This window comes from Nerophis lumbriciformis, linkage group LG26, assembly GCF_033978685.3.
Source record: "Nerophis lumbriciformis linkage group LG26, RoL_Nlum_v2.1, whole genome shotgun sequence".
Taxonomy (NCBI): domain Eukaryota; kingdom Metazoa; phylum Chordata; class Actinopteri; order Syngnathiformes; family Syngnathidae; genus Nerophis; species Nerophis lumbriciformis.
Window position 1 is genome coordinate 30,635,001 of NC_084573.2, and position 25,084 is coordinate 30,660,084.

The 25,084-nt window shown below is 38.2% G+C and overlaps 1 protein-coding gene across 12 annotated transcripts in view; it reads left to right on the forward strand.

Annotated features, from left to right (window-relative positions):
• nrxn3b (neurexin 3b) overlaps positions 1-12,077 on the forward strand; it is a 1,114,596-nt gene extending 1,102,519 nt beyond the window's left edge. For 9 of the 12 annotated variants that reach the window (XM_061987032.2, XM_061987031.2, XM_061987037.2 and 6 more), the window contains one exon: positions 11,110-12,077. In XM_061987032.2, the coding sequence (XP_061843016.1) occupies positions 11,110-12,077 (968 nt within the window). Of the gene's footprint in view, positions 1-36; positions 527-11,109 lie in introns of those variants that run through there. The other 3 variants (XM_061987040.2, XM_061987041.2, XM_061987039.2) reach the window with 2 other exon arrangements.
• The last annotated feature ends 13,007 nt before the right edge of the window (positions 12,078-25,084 follow it).

The window sequence follows — 25,084 nt, forward strand, 5'->3', positions numbered from 1 at the left end:
GCTCATTGTCTGTATATCCCCATCCCTTCCTTACAGCCAAAAGCTCTAATGCCGCCCGACCGCTTCGTGCCGCCTTTACATGGACATGGCAACTGATGTACACGTTCACCCCCATCTATGTCATCCCCTTCCTCGTATGTTCGTAGGTCTCACCCCCCCCACCCCCAATACCCTTTATCGACATATGTACAGTCATCCTTTTTGTTCATCGCTAATGAACAAGCTAGTTTAAAAGAAAGTCTGTACATATTTATGGAGAAACCTATCGACATTTTTAAAAAAAAATCTATATAAATAGACAAATATATCCCGAACAGAATGGTGAAGATTATTTTCCATGTCATGATGTGTGGATGTATGTGTTGTTTCCTCCCTGTGCCATCCTGTCCAAAAAGAGACATGTATACATTTATCTATATATACAAAATTATCAGCAACTGTAACTAACTTGTCCAAAGCCATTCTTACACAACTTTCTTTTGTAAACTTTTTGTTTTCTTCCTGCCAAAATCATGCGGGCAATTTGTTGATGTAAGTTGACAAAACTGATGGTATGCTTCCTTTCTCTATAAGAACTGTCCTTTGTAGGCTTGTATCATTTCTTTTGGTTTTGTTTCTCCAATTCTTACCGATCCCTTCCTGGGTAGCTCTATCTGTGGCTTTACTTTGTGAATGTTTGAACAATGTCTGCTCTAACTCTCGACTTCTTGCAATGCCTTCATCCGTTTCTCTTTGGTTCATATTTATTTCTCTTCCTTTGTTTCTTCTTTTGATACCATCCGCTGTTCCATAAGGTTTGCATCTTTCTCGTGCCCTTGTTTGTGAGCCTTTGCAATGTACGAACATACCACTTTGACAAGAGGATGAGCAGCTTCAGTACACATCTGAATGTTTCACCAGCTAGCGTTTTAGCAATAAGGAAATAAATGAAAACAGTGGAACCTCAGAGGCTAATTACCCTCAACCTTCCTATACTATTGTCCTTTGAGAAGATGTATCCGTAATAACATAGTTGCAATTTACCTCCGAAATCAGTCGACGTCAAGCTCAAAACGTCATTGTGCTTTTGAACGTTGTTTTGGTATTTGTTTTCGATTCAATAAAGAGCTAAGCTTGGGATCCCAAATAAACATCAAAGTACAGAGGAGAAAAGTTTACGCTGCTACAGGAAGAAAGAAAGAGGAAGATAAGAGAGACAAGGAAAACTTTCAGATCCTTGTATTGCTTTTGGGAATCAGAGGAGGTCCCGGAGGGGTTTTGGCAAAATCTCTCATCTTAGGAGAGGGAAGAATGAACAACACACTTTATCTGATTGTGATATTAGGTTTTGATTAAGACAGTTAATACAACATCAATGCCATAATAAACCCATTTGAAGAGTAACCTTTGACCATAAGACAAATACGATAAAAGTTAGTGATCTTCCGACAGTAAAGTACTCTTTGTCCTTGAAGACGGTGGGGGTGCTCGATACATCTCCTCTACACTTCAGGAATTTAGCAGGGCTATAAAATTCTTATCTTTGACAAAAACAGATACTGTAAATGCAGTCAAGATTTTAAAAATAAGATAATTAAAATATTGTCGTCAAGTCTGTTCAACCCCTAATATCAGTATATGTGACGAGTCTGACGACAGACCCCCACTGGAATTTCTTGCTAGCATCATGGCTAACAACCATGTAACAACCAGTTAGCTAGCTATTAACAATCTGTAGTTTTCCTGTAAACAATTGTAAGGCAGTCTTTCACTAACGATTTTCAAAGTCGATTCTCGGGCTGGGCGATATGGCTGAAAACTGTATCACGATGGAAGTGTTTATCGATAATTATTGATATTTTTATGACCTATGGAAAATAAGGACAAGGAGAAAAATATATTAAATTTTAACATTTGTATTTAAACTGTGACCTTCCTCGAAGGTGATAATCCCGAGCACGGCTAAGGTGCTGTGGTATTATTAGCGTTCTTGGTGGGGACGAGTGACATTGGTCTGACTACGGTCCGTAGTCCCAAAAAAAATCACAATTATTTCCTCACTCTATGCAAATAATCAACAGCGAGACAACAAGATGGTGCCACCGAACTTGAAAGTTGGCTGTTAGCGTGTCACTTCTTACATTGCTCGGTTACCAGAGAGTGAGTGCCATGGTTTTTAAAACAACCTTGCTTTGCAACTTTCGTGTTCTTCCGACAAAGAAGAAAAAACAATATTGAACGTTTTACCGAACACATTTTTATAGATATCAATTATGTGTTTGTGGTGATAAATATTTATATCCTTTTGTTGCCCAGCCCTAGACAAATCTTATTCTCAAGATCTGGCCCATAGTCAACGATCAGTCAAATCTATGGCGTCTTTTTAAAAGAAATAAATGGTCACTGATCACTAGGTATCAGTAAAGTGGATGTGCTCTAGCACGTAAACATAGACATTCCAAGTCTTTTCAACAGTTTGTGAGGTTCTCTGCTTTGGCGCAGCACCTAGAGGACATTAAACTTGACCAAACATTGGAAGTAAATGTCGTAATAAAGTTTCCGTATGTGAACCAGCGGAAGGACTATCAACTTTTGAACATGCCAACGTATCAAAATGTAAAATTTGTGTTGTAGGTGCTAAAAGTTAGAACACCTTTGTTTTAAGGACATTTCAATTTGGAGGTTCCACTGTAGTTTAGAATTGGTTTATTTTGACCAATGAGAGAAGAGCATGGCGCTCATTCGCCGCTACAGGCGATTATTAAACCCCAAACGAAAACATTCAGGTGTCGCTGAACTGCCGAATGACTTTGTGCCACTGTGGTAACTGTAGGGGTCAAAAGGCAAGAGGCCAGGGGAGTCCACAACTACTTCAATGTGTTTTACCATCAAGAATGAAGTAGTACTGTATCATAAGTACAAGGTCTCTGTTAGCTCATCATGTTCAGATTGTGCTTTCTTAGGGTCTTGTGTCATTTATGTCCATACAAGAAGTGGACAGGTAGGGGAGATTTTTGTGTAAGCGTTTTTTCTGGGTTTTTTTTAACCATGTTCCCATTTTGATCTACTTCAGATGTCAACATGCTAAAATGAGCCCTTTAAAGCAGGGGTCTTCAATGTTGTTCAGGCCAAGGACCCCCAAACTGATGGAGAATGAACCACCTAATTGTAAAACATGTATTAAATCAAAGTGGTCATATTTTGTTATTGTGCAATACTAAGATATTTGAATAATAGCAGGAGTGCTGCTAATAACTAGCTGGCAATTAGTGGGATAATCAATACCTAGGAACTGGCACGCTAATGGCTAGCTAGCAACTAGACCGTTAATCGCTAGTTGGGAGCTAGAGTGCTAATCGCTAGAAAGTGACTAGTCTGCTAGCTGTTAGCTGTCAACTAACGAGCTAATCGCTAGCAATAAAACCAGACCGTTAATCGGTAGCTGGCAACTAGTGTGTAAATCATTAGCTGGCAATGAAAGCATTAATCGGTAGTTTGCAACTTTGGCGTTAATTGCTAGCTGGCAGCTAGTGTGTCAATCGCTAACTGGCATTTAGATCACTAATCGCTAGTTTGCAACTACCACACTAATTGCTGGCTAGCAACTAGACTGTTAATCGATAGCTGGCAACTAGTGTGTTAATCACTAGCTGGCAACTACACCACTAATTCCTAGCTGGCAACTAGTCTGCAAATTGCTAACTGACAACTGGTGTGCTAATTGCTAGCTGGCAACTATAGCGCAAATCACTGGCCAGCAACTAGACCATTAATCGCTAGCTGGAAAGTAGTGCGTAACTCACTAACTGTCATCTAGAGCGCTAATTTGCTGGCTGGAAACTAGTCTGCTAATCATTGCTTGCTGGCAACTTGGTGCACTAATCGCTAGCTTGTAACTAGAGTGCTAATCACCAGCCAGCAACTGGCATGCTAATCGCTGGTTGGCAACTAGAATGCTGATTGATTGTTTGATTGATTTAAACTTTTATTAGTAGATTGCACAGTACAGTACATATTCCGTACAATTGACCATTAAATGGTAACACCCGAATAAGTATTTCAACTTGTTTAAGTGGGGTTCCACGTAAATCAATTTATGCTAATCGCTAGCTAGCTTAAATGTCTAACATGAATACAATAATATAGTTGTTTTTTTTTATTTTCAAAGTGCAAGGTACAGTGAGTAGTGTCATTCATAAACAACACTCCAGTGTGTGGGATCAATATTAATGTGTGTTTAAAACGTTTACATTTGTGTAAAAAATGTTTTGCATATATATATATATATATATATATATATATATATATATATATATATATATATATACTGTGTATGTATATATATATATATATATATATATACAGTATATATATATATATACTGTATATATATATATATATATATATATATATATATGTATATATATATATATATATATATATATACAGTATATATATATATATACTGTATATATATATATATATATATATATATATATATGTATATATATATATATGTATATATAAAATACAATTAACTAAATATTTTATGACCCCCTGCAGTACCTCCGCAGATCCTCTGTTGAAGACCTCTGATTTAAAGTGAACTTGAGGGCACCGGATTGTTGCGTACAAATACATCCACCAGTGTAATAAATACCTGGAGTACTGCATACGTCGTGGTTTCCTAGTTTTGATACAGGATGTGTAGATAAAGCGACACGAGCCTCTTTAAAAGCCGAACAAGTCACTCAAGCAGCCCCTTTTTTATGGCCCTTAATCAGTAGTAACGAGTGCAAACACGCCCACTTGTCAATTTGTGGGAAACATGCTGTAGATATCAGACTTATTCGTGTCTCCATCACTTAGTAGCAGAGAAAACGATTTATTGTTTTGTAATAAACTTGCAAGTAACGAAAACTGCAGATCATTTCAGTTAAAATAAGTTGTATTTCTTAATGCACTTGTGTGTGCACTACACTTTCGGTAACTAGTAGGGGGGGTCCCAGTCCAATACTGACATGGGATATCAGTCCGATATCCGCAAAAAAGCAAGTATCATTTACCGTTTATCTGACGATAACGGCTTGTATCGTACTTGTCTATATGTCCTCCAATAATTCTTCGATTTTACTAAAGTAATTTGGTAAACGTGCTAGGCTATAGGCTACTAGGAGCTCGCAGCTACACAACAGCTAGGCACACAATAGCACGTAAGCTAAACATACGTAACACGCGTCCATATTACAGTGTAAAACATCACATGTGTCAGTATAAACAAGTATCAAGTAATTATAGTTGCATATTAGGGCTGTGAATTTTTGGGCAACACAGAGTCGAATCGATTCAGAATCGACTCCCGATTCAAAATTAATTAATTTTTAATAACATTGGGTGCCAATTATATGATTAACTACATTCTTCCATAAAATACACAGCTCTGATAAATTTCTATATTACTTAAAAGAAAACTGGTTTTGTTGAATAAAATTCTGCCCAAACATTGAATAAAGTCAAATACAAATAAGGCAACAAGAGAAGTACATCTGTACAGCGGATATAGATCATCTACATCAACAATATGATTTGCTTGAGTGGCTGGACAGGACATATTTTTATAAAATAACATTTTTTAATGAAACATTTTTAAATCATTAAGAATCGTTACAAACAGGAATTAAAATGAATTCCAAAATCTATATTTTTTTTTGCGCACCACTATTGCATATTACTTAGACTTAGACAAACTTTATTGATCCACAAGGGAAATTGTTCCACACAGTAGCTCAGTTACAAAGGATGGAAAGGATAATGCAGGTATAAATAAAACAAAAAATGTACCATAGTAGCAATATAAAATATATGTACTATTTTCATATTATATATACAGTATATAATATATCCTGATATATTTTATATAATACATACAATATATAACAAATCCCAATTACCATGTACAATATTACAGTATATGTAACAGTTGCAGCATAAAATAGAAGCCTCCAAGGCAAAAATTTGCCTCCAGTAACAAACGTGTACTTACTGCGTCAGCCTAATTTAACAAATTACCACAGCATTACATCTTTCATTAGTGTTTTTAATACCTGTCATTTTTATCTGAGTGTTTTCTCTGGACCAAACCTTGTCTAACATTCCACACTAAAAAATAATGCAAGTATCAGATTGATGTCGATATCAGCATTAGTCAAGGCTCTAATATCGGTATCGGAGGTGAAAACACTGTATCAGGACACCCTTATTCACAACATCTGAGGGTCAAGCGGTATGACGCCATGATGGTGTTGTTTAACCTGTTGATCGGTCAATGGCGGTCCTCGGTAGGTTCTGCTGTGTTGGTTAACAACAGAACAGCAAACTGTATTCATATTTATATTTCTCTGCATGTTTCCTTGACAAACTGGCAGGTGAGCGACCAGGCTAAGCCCACAGTGTAGACGTCCAGTTGAAGCGCTTAGTTTGGAGCAAGGTTCTCGAACTTTACACATAGCTTCAGAGTTAAGCGTAAGTGAAGCAAGCTAGCAAATAAAAAACATGACGTGGTGAGTTTGAGTCCACACTAACCCATTCTACCATAGGTAATAATAAACTACATTAAACGAAACAGGAACCACTCCCAACATTGTTTTTAGCACCTTGTTTGTAAAATGTTGCCCAAAGATCATGTTTAAAATGAACCCAGTTCTTGTTCGTTATCCTCCACTAGTAGTTGTGGGTTAACGTTTTTACATTGTTACATCCCTGAAGTAAATAAAAACAAATATTATCATTATTATTACGGTATTGTTGAATGTGCTCAAAAAGTACTCACACACTTATAGCCAAATTTTGTATGACAAAAAAAAATTAATACATAGCAACACAATATACTTTCTTGGCGGAAGAAATGTTAAATAATACAATTGTTCTGGCTACTTATTTTTAATTGAGTGTTTTAATGTTTATCGTCTTCAGTTTTAATTTGTAGAGGTTTTAGTGTTTTTGTAATAATAAAGAAAACAAAAACGGGGTTTTTTTGGGGGGTTTTTGTCCAACTTTTTTTATTGGCATTTTCAAATACCGTATTTTCCGCACTATAAGGCGCACCGGATTATTAGCCGCACCTTCTATGAATTACATATTTCATAATTTTGTCCACCAATAAGCCGCCCCGGACTATAAGCCGCGCCTACGCTGCGCTAAAGTGAATGTCAAAAAAACGCTGCGCTAAAGTGAATGTCAAAAAAACAGTCAGATAGTTCAGTCAAACTTTAATAATATATTGAAAACCAGCGTTCTAACAACTCTGTCCCAAAATGTACGCAAATGTGCAATCACAAACATAGTAAAATTCAAAATGGTGTAGAGCAATAGTAACATAATGTTGCTCGAACGTTAATGTCACAACACACAAAATAAACATAGCGCTCACCTTCTGAAGTTATTCTTCATTCGTAAATCCTTCGAATTCTTCGTCTTCGGTGTCCGAATTGAAAAGTTGCGCAAGCGTGGTATCCAAAATGGCCGGTTCCGTCTCGTCGAAGTCATCGGGAGTCAGTGTCGCTGTTGTTCTGTGAATCCTGCCTTCCGGAAAGCTCGGACCACAGTTGTGACCGAAATATCTGCCCAGGCATTTACGATCCACTGGCAAATGTTGGCGTATGTCGTCCGGAGCTGTCTGCCCGTCTTAGTGAAGGTGTGTTCGCCTTCGGAGCTGTGTGAAAAAAGCCACCCGGCCTCTTCGCGTAAACTTCCCTTAACCACTCGCTCATCTTTTCTTCATCCATCCATCCCTTCGAGTTAGCTTTTATGATGACGCCGGCTGGAAAGGTCTCTTTTGGCAAGGTCTTCCTTTTGAATATCACCATGGGTGGAAGTTAGCATGGCAAGCTAGAACCACAGTGAAGGATGACTTCTCATTCCCTGTGGTGCGAATATTCACCGTACGTGCTCCCGTTCCACAGTGCGGTTCACAGGAATATCAGTTGTTGTGAAATACGGTAGTAATCCGTGTGCGGATGGAGAGATTGCGTCTTTTTATGAACCGGATCCTTGTCCTTTGTAGGAGCCATTTTGTGGTCTTTACAGATGTAAACAGGAAATGAAACGTACGGTGATATCCGCGCGTTTTTTCTTCTTCTTCCGGGGGCGGGTGGTTGCTTAAAGCGCTTCCTGTTCTATGGGGGCGGGTGCTTTCCTTGGCGGTTGCTTGCGTAGAAGAAGAAGCGCTTCCTGTTCTACCGGGAAAAAAGATGGCGGCTGTTTACCGAAGTTGCGAGATCGAAACTTTATGAAAATTAATCGTAATAAAGCGCACCGGGTTATAAGGCGCACTGTTAGCTTTTGAGAAAATTTGTGGTTTTTAGGTGCGCCTTATAGTGCGGAAAATACGGTAGACAGAAAAAAGTGCAAGTCAAAACAGTACAATTTTAAAGTCAGTAAATGATTCACACCCTTTCCCTTAAAACCCAAATTCCGTGTGTCACAAAATTAGAATATTACTTAAGGCTAATACAAAAAAGGGATTTTTAGAAATGTTGGCCAACTGAAAAGTATGAAAATGAAAAATATGAGCATGTACAATACTCAATACTTGGTTGGAGCTCCTTTTGCCTCAATTACTGCGTTAATGCGGCGTGGCATGGAGTCGATGAGTTTCTGGCACTGCTCAGGTGTTATGAGAGCCCAGGTTGCTCTGATAGTGGCCTTCAACTCTTCTGCGTTTTTGGGTCTGGCATTCTGCATCTTCCTTTTCACAATACCCCACAGATTTTCTATGGGGCTAAGGTCAGGGGAGTTGGCGGGCCAATTTAGAACAGAAATACCATGGTCCGTAAACCAGGCACGGGTAGATTTTGCGCTGTGTGCAGGCGCCAAGTCCTGTTGGAACTTGAAATCTCCATCTCCATAGAGCAGGTCAGCAGCAGGAAGCATGAAGTGCTCTAAAACTTGCTGGTAGACGGCTGCGTTGACCCTGGATCTCAGGAAACAGAGTGGACCGACACCAGCAGATGACATGGAACCCCAAACCATCACCCAACCATGCAAATTTTGCATTTCCTTTGGAAATCGAGGTCCCAGAGTCTGGAGGAAGACAGGAGAGGCACAGGATCCACGTTGCCTGAAGTCTAGTGTAAAGTTTCCACCATCAGTGATGGTTTGGGGTGCCATGTCATCTGCTGGTGTCGGTCCACTCTGTTTCCTGAGATCCAGGGTCAACGCAGCCGTCTACCAGCAAGTTTTAGAGCACTTCATGCTTCCTGCTGCTGACCTGCTCTATGGAGATGGAGATTTCAAGTTCCAACAGGACTTGGCGCCTGCACACAGCGCAAAATCTACCCGTGCCTGGTTTACGGACCATGGTATTTCTGTTCTAAATTGGCCCGCCAACTCCCCTGACCTTAGCCCCATAGAAAATCTGTGGGGTATTGTGAAAAGGAAGATGCAGAATGCCAGACCCAAAAACGCAGAAGAGTTGAAGGCACTATCAGAGCAACCTGGGCTCTCATAACACCTGAGCAGTGCCAGAAACTCATCGACTCCATGCCACGCCGCATTAACGCAGTAATTGAGGCAAAAGGAGCTCCAACCAAGTATTGAGTATTGTACATGCTCATATTTTTCATTTTCATACTTTTCAGTTGGCCAACATTTCTAAAAATCCCTTTTTTGTATTAGCCTTAAGTAATATTCTAATTTTGTGACACACGGAATTTTGGATTTTCATTTGTTGCCATTTCAAATCATCAAAATTAAATGAAATAAACATTTGAATGCATCAGTCTGTGTGCAATGAATAAATATAATGTACAAGTTACACCTTTTGAATGCAATTACTGAAATAAATCAAGTTTTTCAAAATATTCTAATTTACTGGCTTTTACCTGTATATATAAAAAATATATATATATATATATAATAATAATAATAATAATAATAAAATAAAATAAAAATTAATAATAATAATAGTAATATATAATAAAATAAAAATAGAATAAAATAATACTAATAAATAAAAGGGAGATTATTCCTCATCTGCGTCTGGGCATAGGTCAAGAGAGTTGACATACAGCAAAAAAGGGCTCCATGAGCTTTCAAATGCTTGAACCGAGCCTTTTAGCGAAAACCTAAGTTTTTCCAGTTTTAGATTGTAGAGAACCTCTCTAATCAACAAAAACGGGTTTTGGGTGCGTAGCGTCGGGTTTATATGACGTCACGCAAAATTCACTTCCTGTTATGATATTGCTTCGAGTATCGATCGATTTTATGAGAGCACAGCTCGTAGGTTCGAGGTTCACCATGAAATATCTGAGTTGCCCAGACAGTAATGTTCGAACGAGGTTAGATTGCGGAATGTCGTTTTTTTATTGGAGGAATACGTTAATGTCTTTCAGTTTTCATGTTCGCATTTAAGCTAGCTAGCGCTTCTCCAGTGCCGCTGGTCTAAGTTCCTCAATCACGGTTGTACGATCATTTTAATCAAACAGTACTACTTTACCAACCGTGAGACCTTTTACCGCGGTTTATCGCCATAGCGTTTATCGTCACTGTCGTGACAATGACTTCAGACGCTCAAGGTAGAAGTAGTAGTACCTCCAGCCACCCCGATACCTGGGGGGAAGGATTCCATTCAGAGTCCATTCTGGATTCAAACCGATTCTCGCAATGTTTTATTTGGAATAATAGCTATTATGAAACTTCATCAAATCAGGTTTCAGGTTAGAAAATCTCCTTCTGGTTGCATTGAGGTGTCTTTTTAAAATGTTTCCTTCTAGATTAGGAACAAGCATAATTAAGAATGGCAATCTGGATGATGTGAGTGGATGTTCCCTCCAGCAGGGGATAGACTTTGAGACCCTAGTTTTGGAGGTCTGTTGTGGCCCCCCCCACCCCCGTGTTTCCCTCAAAGCCTTTTGATGCAAAGTCTCTTCTACTAATGGCTGTTTTATTGGACTCTGGGTCTTGTTTGGTTCTAACTTCTCTTCTTTTTGCACTGGTACCGTCTTTTCTGTTTTTCCTCTTCCATTTCCTCCCTTGGTTTTTTTTTTGACGTTATTTCCATCTTTGCTTCTTTTGCCGCTCCGGGAGTCTGGCCGCCTTCTCACTGGTGTCTTTCTGTCCTTTCCTTTCCAGGAGGGGAGCTAGTCGTCCCCATTTTAATGGAGGACCCCATAGACACCCCTTCTGTGTCCACCCGTTCTTCTTTTATGACCCTCCCCCCCACCCTCCACCCGCTCCTCACCATTGTCGAGACCACCAAAGAACCCTCGGCCGCGGCCACCGAGGCGGGGGTGCCTTGCTTGTCGGACCGAGGCGGCGGTGATTGTGATGATGATGATGATGATGATGATGATGGCATGGTGATTTCGGGGTTTGGCTCTGGCGAAGCGTTCGACTCTAGCCTGCCCCCGACTGACGACGAAGATTTTTACACGCCCTTCTCCCTGGTGACAGATAAGGTCTTGACCACGTCCACCTATGAAGGCGGCTACAAAGCCCTCGCGCCCAAGTGGGAGGCCAAGGACTTGAGGCCTAGCAAAGCCTCCGAGGCAGGTAGGACTACGGCCGCCTTGCCCCTGCCCGACCCCCGGGGCACGCCGGCGGCGGCGGCGCCTCCCAAGCTGCCCGCCGGGAAAATGAACAACCGCGAGCTAAAACCCCCGCAGCCGGACGTCGTCCTGCTCCCCCTTCCCACGTCCTTCGACCTGGACGGCACCAAGCCGCGGGGTCCTTACGTCACCTCGCCCATGCTGCGCACGGTGCCCGCCGCCTTACCCACGGTGCCCGGCGTGGTGCGGCGTGTACCGCCGGGGGCGTCGGAGGTCATCCGGGAGTCGAGCAGCACCACGGGCATGGTGGTGGGCATCGTCTCGGCCGCCGCCCTCTGCATCCTCATCCTCCTCTACGCCATGTACAAGTACAGGAACAGGGACGAGGGCTCCTACCAGGTGGACGAGACGCGCAACTACATCAGCAACTCGGCGCAGACCAACGGCGCCGTGGTGAAGGACAAGACGCCCGGCGCCGCCGCCGCCACCAAAGCCGGGGGCGCCGCCGCCAACAAGAGACCGAAAGACAAGGACAAGGAGTACTATGTATAGAAGTGGTTTCCTTTTGGACAGTACCATATTGGCAACTGGGACTTTAAAAAATGCGAACTCAAGACTTTCTGAGTCGGTGGAAATTTCCACAAACACACAAAAAAAAAAAAAAAACCTCGGCTTGAAAAAGCTGACTTTTCTGGAGAGACAATGTACTGAGACTCCACAAGGACCTTTGAAGGACACCTGAGACTTTGGACTGAGTGAACCACAACCACAGTCTCTGTCTGAGGTGTGTGTGTCTGAGGTGTATGTGTGTGTGTCTGAGGTGTGTATGTGTGTGTGTGTGTGATTGGTGGGAGTCCTGCCGACCCTCCTTGTCCGTTGTAACCTGTAAAAAAAAAAACAAGCGCTGTCATAGGGAGTTGCATGTGAGGCGTACGTGACGCGGTGCTGGCGTCTGCCGGGGACGGACCTCAAAGGGACGACGTTTGGAGTACACACGTTTTTTTCTCCCACTTTCTAGTGTTTGTTTATTCAATTGTTTTCTAAAGATGGCAGCACACAACACTGTGACTACCCGGCGAGAGGTTTCGTGTTTCACTCCCTCCTGTCCGACCTTCCGATTGGACGATTGCGATCGGAAGGATTCGTTACGATCGACGGGCGTTTTGAACATCAAACGCATCTTCTCAATTGGCGGAGAGTGACGAAAAGGAAGTCTGCACTTTTATCCACAATCTTGTTTTTTTTATTTTTGTGCATTCTAAATAATAAGGGTGTCAAACTTTGGTCACCTAACAATGGGGTCTGATTCCGATTTCTGGGGCAATTCAACATGATTCTTGATTCCAAATCGATTCTCGCAATGTATTATTTGGTATAATATTCACCATGAACATTTTTCAAAACAGGTTACAGAAGCTCCATTAAAAAACTTATTTTTATATTGATTCTTATAAAACTTTTTTTTAATCATGAGCTCTTAGTTTGGAGCAAGGTTCTCAAACTTTACACATAACTTCAGAGTTAAGCATAAGTGCTGCCCGCGCAGCGTGGTGAGTTTGAATCCACACTCACCCACACTACTATAGGTAATAATAAACTACATTAAAACAAGTGCCGCAAAGCATGCTGGGAAACAGGAAGCACAAAGATCATGTTTAAAATGTAATTAATTTAGAATCAGGCTGGATAAGAATCACGATTTGGATGTGAATCGATTTTTTTTGTGCACCCTTATTAAATACTAGGGCTGTGAATCTTTGGGCACCACACGCTTCCATTCGATTCTTAAGGGTAACGATTCGATTCGAACGATTCTCGATTCAAAACTAATACTGTTTTAATAACAATGGGTGCCAGGTCTATGATTAACTACATTCCTCCTTAACTTAGATAAACAGCTCTGATCAATTTCTATATTACTTAAAAGAAAACTGGTTTTGTTTAATAAAATTCTACCCAAACATTTAACAAAGTTAAATACCCAAATAAGGCAACAAGAGAAGTATCCATTTTCTAAAGTAAATATATGTGCAGCAGATATAGATCATCTACATCAGACCTGGGCACATTAAGGCCCGTTAAGCTTTTCAATCTGGCCCGCCGGACATTCCCAAATAATTTTTTTAGATCTTTAAGATGGAAACTAGCTACCATTATGATGTGCAGTGATGTTTTCTAATGACCGCAAGTCTTGAACTGTACAAAGTATTTCAATGGTTGGAATCTGCGCTTATGGATACCAGTTACTATGGTCATCTAATTAGTTACTATGGTCATCTACGTCACAGCAGCTCAGACGAGGCACCAAGCAGTGTGGGCGGGAAGCGTTTCCACAGACGCGGAAGGAGATTTTCACGACAAAGTTCTAAAGCTTAGTGATATATCAGATTGTAGGAGGGTTTATTTTGTACCTTTCGCGTTCATATTTTACTGTTTGTTGCATTTTTGTTGCGTTTCACTTGATTGTAAAATATGTCGATCGACAGGGGGTGTGACATTCATATTTTGTCAATATTCAGTGTTTTATCGTTCACAGAAAAATGGAAAATTCCATTACGTTTTTTAAGGCGGTCTGTCATAACGTTTTTAGCATTCAATCAGACATTATTGTGAGGTTTTGTATTAGTGTTCCTAAAAATAGATATACCAGCCCCCAGACTCATTTTTTTCTCTAAATGTGGCCCCCGAGTCAAAATAATTGCCCAGGCCCGATCTACATCAACAATATGAAAAGCACAGATTAAAAAAAATACATTTTTGGAATCGATTAAAAATCGTTACAAATAAGAATTGCAATTCATTATTATTATTTTTTTAACACCCCTACTAAATACTGCAAAACTGCTAGCAAAAGGCAGCTAACAATGCAGCTAATTCATCTTATTAATAAACTGTTCAAAAAAACCTTCTTTATGCACACGCTGTAAGTATTATGTAACGTACTAACAGGCACATTCATAGTAATATTTACAGTAGTGCTGTGAAATGATACATTTTACAAAAATCAGATTAATCACACTTTTGAATTTAGATTATTCGTGATTAATCACAGTTAATCACTTGCTTACATTATTTTTTATTGACCGATATAAAGACCCCGATGTTTTCATGCAAATCCAAAGTCACTGTTTCCTGTTTTAAATCTGATTAATCACAATTAATCAGTTTTTTTTTACTTTAATTAATTTGACACAAAAGCAATTTTATAGTCAAAAAAAAAATGTTTTACTTGAATTTATTCGTTAAAAACCTGGTAACAGTTTTATCTACAGTCATGTCCAAGTTTTTGTTTTTTAACAAAATTTAGTTTGTTTGCATTGACCTTATAACAATCTTTGCGGGTAATTAACTAATGTAAAAAAAAAAAATCATCAGATAAATCTGCAACTACACAAGATTAATGCAATATTTTTTTCTGATTAATCACATGAGCTAACTCGTTATTTTTGTCTGCCTTAATTCACAGTATTTTAGTGATTTGAAGCATTACTATAACTTATTTCCTAATTATGGCAAAATATAAGAAATACAAAATCAAAACAAAACGGTCACTTAAAATGTCCGCTCTCACTGGGATGCTGACTAAAGGGATGGTTGTATCTTTCAGCACAAGTTTAGAGTTTAAATACAGCATAATCATCACTTCTCAGATTTAAAAAAAAAAAAATGGGACGAAACTAACTCTTGTCCAAGTTGAATTTCGAAGTTGACCAATTTCTGGGTTTGTGGCCACAACCTTCTACTTTATGAATTAGATGCATGATTTATAATCTAACATGAACTCTCAGCATGCCCCTCGCTAGTGACCAAAGAGGCAGTCTGAGTGTGTGTGAGCAAAAGTTGCTAAAAGTAGTTCCTTGGTGTTAGCTCTTCCAATAACAATGTTGCTAAAGTGTCTTTAATATGAAGGTTACAGCATTTATGTAAAGCAGGTTTCAAAAAAAAAAAAAAGTGATTACCTGCATTGTTAGCCGCCTCTTACTTGCAGTTTTTTTATTTCCTATTTAGAACACACAGAGAAGAGAAAAGACTGTTGTTGTCTCAAGGCTAAAGTGTGGTTTTCCTTTAAAGAATAAAAATAACATACTGATGGATATGTGAGAATGTCTTAAATCAGTCAAACTCATTTTAGATCCCAGGCCACATGGAGAAAAATGTACTGCCAAGTGGGCCAGACTGGTAAAATCACGGCACGATAACTTAAAAATAAAGACAACTTCAGATTGTTTCCTTTGTTTAAAAAAAGAACAAGCACATTCTGAAAATGTACAAATCATAAAGTTGTTAGGGTTTTTTTTACATTTACATGTTGCGGTTAATAGAAATTGTATCTTTATTTGTCGTTATTTATACTTTCTGAATACATTATGTGATAATGTTCATCAGTCAACTCATTGGTGTTAATTTTCAAACTCTCAAGATAAAAAAAATTATATCAAAATGAAATTACAGGATGCTATTTATGTAGTTTGCTCATTTTCCTCCACTGGTGCACTAACATTATGTGGTTTATTTTTTTATTTTTTTTTTACATATGTAGCATCATCTACAAAGATACAAAGAATTGCTATTGCGACCTATAGTGGACACATTTAGAACAGCAGTTTCTTTCATTGAAAAATTTCGGAAAATTGTTATACTTAGCAAACTCATCACGCTGACCGGATAAAACCTGTTCGCGGGCCGTACGTTTCACACCGCTGTCTTAAATATTTTATAAGAATATAATTAGTTTTTTTTAAATCAATTTTCGAATGAATTGATGAATCTTATGTGTAACAATTCTTAATCGATTCCAAAAAATCCAAAATAGATTTTTTATTTTTTTTCAAGTTATGTTTTCTTTTTCTTTTTTTTTTTAGATCTGTCCAGTTAATTTATTTACTGTTTGGGTAGAATTGTATTCAACAAAAACAGTTTTGTTGAAGTAATATTGAAATGTATCACAGCTGTTTGTCTATTTTATGGAAGAATGTAGTTAATCATAGAACTGGCATCCAATGATGTTAAAAAAAATATATTTTAATTTAATTTTAATCAAGAATCGGTATTGAATCGAATCGTTAACCCCAATATTGGAATGGAAGTGTGTTGTGCCCAAAGATTCACAGCCCTAACAAATATATTTTTATTAGTCAAGACTGCCCGGAGAAAAGAACACATGATTTTTATTTTTTGGCAAATGTTGGAATGACAAGAAAACATGTTCAGTTCTTGTTTTTTTTTTTTTTTCATCGCTCTAAAAGTCAAGAAAAGATGGATTTTGAGGATTTTATTACGATGTTTTCAGATGTATTGCCAGCACCTTACTTGACTTCGGGTTTCATTCTTTGCTCGGCGTCATCGTTTCGTTGGCTCAGCATTTTTGTATTTGATCTACTTCTTCTGTCATTGTTACGCGTATAATTTTTATGATGTTTTTTTTTTTTAATCTATTTATTTGTTCTCACTCCATTTAATTGCTGAAGTTATCCGTTCGGTCAATGTTCACTTTAATTTTTTGTGTTGGTACTTGACTCGTCTTCTGCTCCTTTTTTGACTCCGAATCCAGAAATTAAAAAAAAAAAAAATGTTGTTCCCAAACTTTTTCTGTGTGTGTGGGTGTCACTCGTGGTTTCTGCGTGTGAGGAGATGGAGATGCGGGCAACAATTGAACAAAACACAATTTCTCCTCCGACACTTGAACGCTTTCGAAACAGCAGCTGCATTTCCATACAAATGAAAAGCGTGGCGGCGTCGCTATCATTTACCGAGGGATGATTATGTAAATATACACACTGTTCATCCATGCAAAGATACTTTCACTGGAGTCATTTTGCAATGCAGTCTGCTGAAAATGGTGGAAAGGGCCAATATGCATAACAACTGACGCTGTGGTCAAGGTTGGAATCGCCACACAGCACATTTTACGATAGTCAAATGTGTGGATCGTGCACCCTTTCATGTGTCAGGTAAACCACGGCAAATGGGGCCAAAAGAACCCCCCTTTTTTTGTAAATACAACTGTCAAAGGTCTTAAAATGTATTGTTCATTCAAAACAATCCTTTTCATGTTCAGATATTTGAGGTCGCTATTCATAATTATAAAACAGAACTAAATTAGTGAAGTGAATTATCTTTAAATTGCATTATTTAAGTTAAACCCATGATTTACAACTAGTGCGACCCACCAGTCTTCAATTGTCCTCGCAAGACTGCAGAGTGCTTTCTAAATTCATCTAAATGAATCTCGGAATGCTACAAATTTACTGCCGTCTTGTGGACAATGTGAGTAAATCAGATCAATGACCCTTGAAAATACTTTGAAACACTAGCACAGCATTTACTTATGACACAACCCAAACAACCTTCCCTAGTCATGGTGTACAAAAAAATGCAACTAACAAAATACAGATGGTCACACAACACAACCTGCTCACTGAACTTTGTGGATATTATGAAAAAAAGTCCCTTCAACGTAACAAAAAATCTATATTATACCGATCGAAATCCATTAGAATGCATGATGAGAAACGTATGCATGTTTGGCGCATTTTAGCTGCGTGATATTTCTGATTGCTTACAAAACTTTAAGGAGGTTGTCACGGAAGTAAACAAGGTAGGAGTCAAACGTTCACATACTCTTAATATTCAATTATATTAAATATATATATATGTATATACATATACACATATATGTGTGTATATATACACATGCATGTGTGTGTATATATATATATATTTAATATAATTGAATATTAAGAGTATGTACACATACATACATACATACGTATATATTATATATATACAGGTAAAAGCCAGTAAATTAGAATATTTTGAAAAACTTGATTTATTTCAGTAATTGCATTCAAAAGGTGTAACTTGTACATTATATTTATTCATTGCACACAGACTGATGCATTCAAATGTTTATTTCATTTAATTTTGATGATTTGAAGTGGCAACAAATGAAAATCCAAAATTCCGTGTGTCACAAAATTAGAATATTACTTAAGGCTAATACAAAAAAGGGATTTTTAGAAATGTTGGCCAACTGAAAAGTATGAAAATGAAAAATATGAGCATGTACAATACTCAATACTTGGTTGGCGCTCCTTTTGCCTCAATTACTGCGTTAATGCGGCGTGGCATGGAGTCGATGAGTTTCTGGCACTGCTCAGGTGTTATGAGAGCCCAGGTTGCTCTGATAGTGGCCTTCAACTCTTCTGCGTTTTTGGGTCTGGCATTCTGCATCTTCCTTTTCACAATACCCCACAGATTTTCTATGGGGCTAAGGTCAGGGGAGTTGGCGGGCCAATTTAGAACAGAAATACCATGGTCCGTAAACCAGGCACGGGTAGATTTTGCGCTGTGTGCAGGCGCCAAGTCCTGTTGGAACTTGAAATCTCCATCTCCATAGAGCAGGTCAGCAGCAGGAAGCATGAAGTGCTCTAAAACTTGCTGGTAGACGGCTGCGTTGACCCTGGATCTCAGGAAACAGAGTGGACCGACACCAGCAGATGACATGGCACCCCAAACCATCACTGATGGTGGAAACTTTACACTAGACTTCAGGCAACGTGGATCCTGTGCCTCTACTGTCTTCCTCCAGACTCTGGGACCTCGATTTCCAAAGGAAATGCAAAATTTGCATGGTTGGGTGATGGTTTGGGGTGCCATGTCATCTGCTGGTGTCGGTCCACTCTGTTTCCTGAGATCCAGGGTCAACGCAGCCGTCTACCAGCAAGTTTTAGAGCACTTCATGCTTCCTGCTGCTGACCTGCTCTATGGAGATGGAGATTTCAAGTTCCAACAGGACTTGGCGCCTGCACACAGCGCAAAATCTACCCGTGCCTGGTTTACGGACCATGGTATTTCTGTTCTAAATTGGCCCGCCAACTCCCCTGACCTTAGCCCCATAGAAAATCTGTGGGGTATTGTGAAAAGGAAGATGCAGAATGCCAGACCCAAAAACGCAGAAGAGTTGAAGGCCACTATCAGAGCAACCTGGGCTCTCATAACACCTGAGCAGTGCCAGAAACTCATCGACTCCATGCCACGCCGCATTAACGCAGTAATTGAGGCAAAAGGAGCTCCAACCAAGTATTGAGTATTGTACATGCTCATATTTTTCATTTTCATACTTTTCAGTTGGCCAACATTTCTAAAAATCCCTTTTTTGTATTAGCCTTAAGTAATATTCTAATTTTGTGACACACGGAATTTTGGATTTTCATTTGTTGCCACTTCAAATCATCAAAATTAAATGAAATAAACATTTGAATGCATCAGTCTGTGTGCAATGAATAAATATAATGTACAAGTTACACCTTTTGAATGCAATTACTGAAATAAATCAAGTTTTTCAAAATATTCTAATTTACTGGCTTTTACCTGTATATATTTAATATAATTGAATATTAAGAGTATGTACACATACATACATACATACGTATATATTATATATATATATATATATATAATATATACGTATATATTATATATATATATAATATATACGTATGTATGTATGTATGTGTGTATATATATATATATATATACATATGTATGTATGTGTATATATATGTATGTATGTATATATATATATATATATACATATGTATGTGTATATATATATATATATATATATACATATGTATGTATATATATATATATATATATGTATGTATGTTTGTATGTTTGCATGCATGTATATATATATATATATATATATATATATATATATATATATATATATATATATACACATACATATATATATTTACTGTACATGCTGACAGCCAATCAGGTGACAGTATCAACGGACTTGCTTCAGCAGCACAATACTGGTGCTGTAGTTGTAGGAGATGTCTCAAAACGTCATCAGCAGTTCTGATAAAACCCCAAAATAAAAAAAAATGCATATTTTATGCAAAAAAATTTTAGCTAAAATGTCGTAAGGGGGGACCCTTACAAAAAATTCAAAAAAACGGACTTGCCTCAGCAGCACAATTCTGGTGCTGTAGTTGTAAAAGATGGCTCAAATGTCATCAGGACACCCGGCAAAACCTGAAAATGGAAGAAAATGCATATTTTTTTAAAACAAACTTTTGCTAAAATGTCGTAAGGGGGGACCCTTACAAAAAAATCTGAAAAACGGACTTACTTCAGCAGCACAATTCTGGTGCTGTAGTTGTAGGAGATGTCTCAAAACGTCATCAGGAGTCCCGGCAAAACTTGAAAATGGAAGAAAATGCATATTTTGCGAAAAAACTTTTTTGCTAAAATGTCGTAAGGGAAAATTCAAAAACACGGACTTGCTTCAGCAGCACAATTCTGGTGCTGTAGTTGTAGGAGATGTCTCAAAACGTCATCAGGAGTCCCGGCAAAACCTGAAAATGGAAGAAAATGCATATTTTACGAAAAAAAATGTTTGCTAAAACGTCGTAAGGGGGGACCCTTACAAAAAATTCAAAAAAACGGACTTTCTTCAGCAGCACAATTCTGGTGCTGTAGTTGTAGGAGATGTCTCAAAACGTCCTCAGGAGTCCGGACAAAACCCGAAAATGGAAGAAAATGCATATTTTACGAAAAAAAAAAGTTTGCTAAAATGTCGTAAGGGGGGACCCTTACAAAAAATTCAAAAAAACGGACTTGCCTCAGCAGCACAATTCTGGTGCTGTAGTTGTAAAAGATGTCTGAAAACTTCATCAGGAGTCCCAGAAAAACCTGAAAATGGAAGAAAATGCATATTTTTTGAAAAAATGTTTTTGCTAAAATGTCGTAAGGGCGGACCCTTACGAAAAATTCAAAAAACAGACTTGCTTCAGCAGCACAATTCTGGTGCTGTAGTTGTAAAAGATGCCTGAAAATGTCATCAGGAGTCCCGGCAAAACCTGAAAATGGAAGAAACTTCATATTTTTTGAAAAAACTATTTTGCTTAAATGTCATAAGGGCAGACCCTTCCAAAAAATTCAAAATAACGGACTTGCTTCAGCAGCACAATTCTGGTGCTGTAGTTGTAAAAGATGTCTGAAAACTTCATCAGGAGTCCCAGAAAAACCTGAAAATGGAAGAAAATGCATATTTTTGGAAAAAAAATGTTTGCTAAAATGTCGTAAGGGGGGACCCTTACGAAAAATTCAAAAAACGGACTTGCTTCAGCAGCACAATTCTGGTGCTGTAGTTGTAAAAGATGCCTGAAAATGTCATCAGGAGTCCCGGCAAAACCTGAAAATGGAAGAAAATGCATATTTTTTGAAAAAACATTTTTGCTAAAATGTCATGAGGGCGGACCCTTACAAAAAATTCAAAAAAACGGATTTGCCTCAGCAGCACAATTCCGGTGCTGTAGTTGTAAAAAATGTCTCAAAACATCATCAGGAGTCCCCGCAAAACCTGAAAATGGAAGAAAATATATATTTTTTGAAAACATTTTTTCCTAAAATGTCGTAATTACAAAAAATAAAAAAAAACGGACTTGCTTCAGCAGCACAATTCTGGTGCTGTAGTTGTAAAAGATGTCTCAAAACGTCACCAGGAGTCCCGACAAAACCCGAAAATGAAAGAAAATGCATATTTTACGAAAAAAAATGTTTTGCTAAAATGTCGTAAGGGGTGACCCTTACAAAAATTTCAAAAAAACGGACTTGCCTCAGCAGCACAATTCTGGTGCTGTAGTTGTAAAAAATGTATCAAAACATCATCAGGAGTCCCCGCAAAACCTGAAAATGGAAGAAAATGCATATTTTTTGAAAAAAATGTTTGCTAAAATGTCGTTAGGGGGGACCCTTACAAAAAATTCAAAAAAACAGACTTGCTTCAGCAGCACAATTCTGGTGCTGTAGTTGTAGGAGATGTCTCAAAACGTCATCAGGAGTCCCGACAAAACCTGAAAATGGAAGAAAATGCATATTTTACGAAAAAAAAATGTTTCCTAAAATGTCGTAAGGGGGGACCCTTACAAAAAATAAAAAAAAACTGACTTTCTTCAGTAGCACAATTCTGGTGCTGTAGTTGTAAAAAATGTCTCAAAATATCATCAGGAGTCCCCGCAAAACCTGAAAATGGAAGAAAATGCATATTTTTTGAAAATTTTTTTTGCTAAAATGTCGTTAGGGGGGACCCTTACAAAAAATTCAAAAAAACAGACTTGCTTCAGCAGCACAATTCTGGTGCTGTAGTTGTAGGAGATGTCTCAAAACGTCACCAGGAGTCCCGACAAAACCCGTAAATGAAAGAAAATGCATATTTTACGAAAAAAAAATGTTGCTAAAATGTCGTAAGGGGGGGCCCCTTACAAAAAATTCAAAAAAACGGACTTGCCTCAGCAACACAATTCTGGTGCTGTAGTTGTAAAATATGTCTCAAAACGTCATCAGGAGTCCCGACAAAACCTGAAAATGGAAGAAAATGCATATTTTACAAAAACATTTTTTTGCTAAAATGTCGTAAGGGGGGACCCTTACAAAAAAAACAAAAAAAAACGACTTGCCTCAGCAGCACAATTTTGGTGCTGTAGTTGTAGGAGATGTCTCAAAACGTCATCAGGAGTCCTGGCAAAACCTGAAAATGGAAGAAAATGCATATTTTACGAAAAAAAAAAATTTGCTAAAATGTCGTAAGGGGTGACCCTTACAAAAATTTCAAAAAAACGGACTTGCCTCAGCAGCACAATTCTGGTGCTGTAGTTGTAAAAAATGTATCAAAACATCATCAGGAGTCCCCGCAAAACCTGAAAATGGAAGAAAATGCATATTTTTTGAAAAAAATGTTTGCTAAAATGTTGTTAGGGGGGACCCTTACAAAAAATTCAAAAAAACAGACTTGCTTCAGCAGCACAATTCTGGTGCTGTTGTTGTAGGAGATGTCTCAAAACGTCATCAGGAGTCCCGGCAAAACCTGAAAATGGAAGAAAATGCATATTTTACGAAAAAAAAATGTGTGCTAAAATGTCGTAAAAGGGGACCCTTACGAAAAATTCAAAAAACGGACTTGCGTTGGTGCTGTAGTTGTAAAAGATGTCTCAAAACGTCACCAGGAGTCCCGACAAAACCCGAAAATGGAAGAAAATGCATATTTTACGAAAACATTTTTTTGCTAAAATGACCCTTACAAAAAAGTTTTAAAAAAACGACTTGCCTCAGCAGCACAATTTTGGTGCTGTAGTTGTAGGAGATGTCTCAAAACGTCATCAGGAGTCCTGGCAAAACCTGAAAATGGAAGAAAATGCATATTTTACGAAAAAAAATGTTTTCCTAAAATGTCGTAAGGGGGGACCCTTACAAAAAATTCAAAAAAACGGACTTGCCTCAGCAACACAATTCTGGTGCTGTAGTTGTAAAAGATGTCTCAAAACGTCACATGGAGTCCCGACAAAACCCGAAAATGGACGAAAATGTATATTTTACGGAAAAATTTTTTTGCTAAAATGTCGTAAAGGGGGGCCCTTACAAAAAATTAAAAAAAACGGACTTTCTTCAGCAGCACAATTCTGGTGCTGTAGTTGTAGGAGATGTCTCAAAACGTCCTCAGGAGTCCCAGCAAAACCTGAAAATGGAAGAAAATGCATATTTTTTGAAAACATTTTTTTGCTAAAATGTCATAAGGGGGGACCCTTACAAAAATTTCAAAAAAACGGACTTGCCTCAGCAACACAATTCTGATGCTGTAGTTGTAAAAGATGTCTCAAAAAGTCATCAGGAGTCCCGGCAAAACCTGAAAATGGAAGAAAATGCATATTTTACGAAAAAAACATTTTGCTAAAATGTCGTAAGGTGGGAAACTTAGAAAAAATTCAAAAATACGGACTTGCTTCAGCAGCACAATTCTGGTGCTGTAGTTGTAAAAGATGTCTCAAAATGTCATCAGGAGTCCCGGCAAAACCTGAAAATGGAATAAAATGCATATTTTTTTAAAACAATTTTTTGCTAAAATGTCGTTAGGGGGGACCCTTACAAAAAATTCAAAAAAACCGACTTCCTTCAGCAGCACATTTCTGGTGCTGTATTTGTAGGAGATGTCTCAAAACGTCATCAGGAGTCCCGGCAAAACCTGAAAATGGAAGAAAATATATATTTTACGGAAACATTTTTTTGCTAAAATGCCGTAAGGGGGGGACCCTTACAAAAATTTCAAAAAAACGGACTTGCCTCAGCAACACATTTCTGGTGCTGTAGTTGTAAAAGATGTCTCAAAACGTCATCAGGAGTCCTGGCAAAACCTGAAAATGGAAGAAAATGCATATTTTACGAAAAAAAATGTGTGCTAAAATGTCGTAAGAGGGGACCCTTACGAAAAATTTAAAAAACGGACTTGCTTCAGCAGCACAATTCTGGTGCTGTAGTTGTAAAAGATGTCTGAAAACTTCATCAGGAGTCCTGGAAAAACCTGAAAATGGAAGAAAATGCATATTTTTTGAAAAAAAAATTTTGCTAAAATGTCGTAAGGGGGGACCCTTACGAAAAATTCAAAAAACGGACTTGCTTCAGCAGCACAATTCTGGTGCTGTAGTTGTAAAAGATGTCTGAAAATGTCATCAGGAGTCCCGGCAAAACCTGAAAATGGAATAAAATGCATA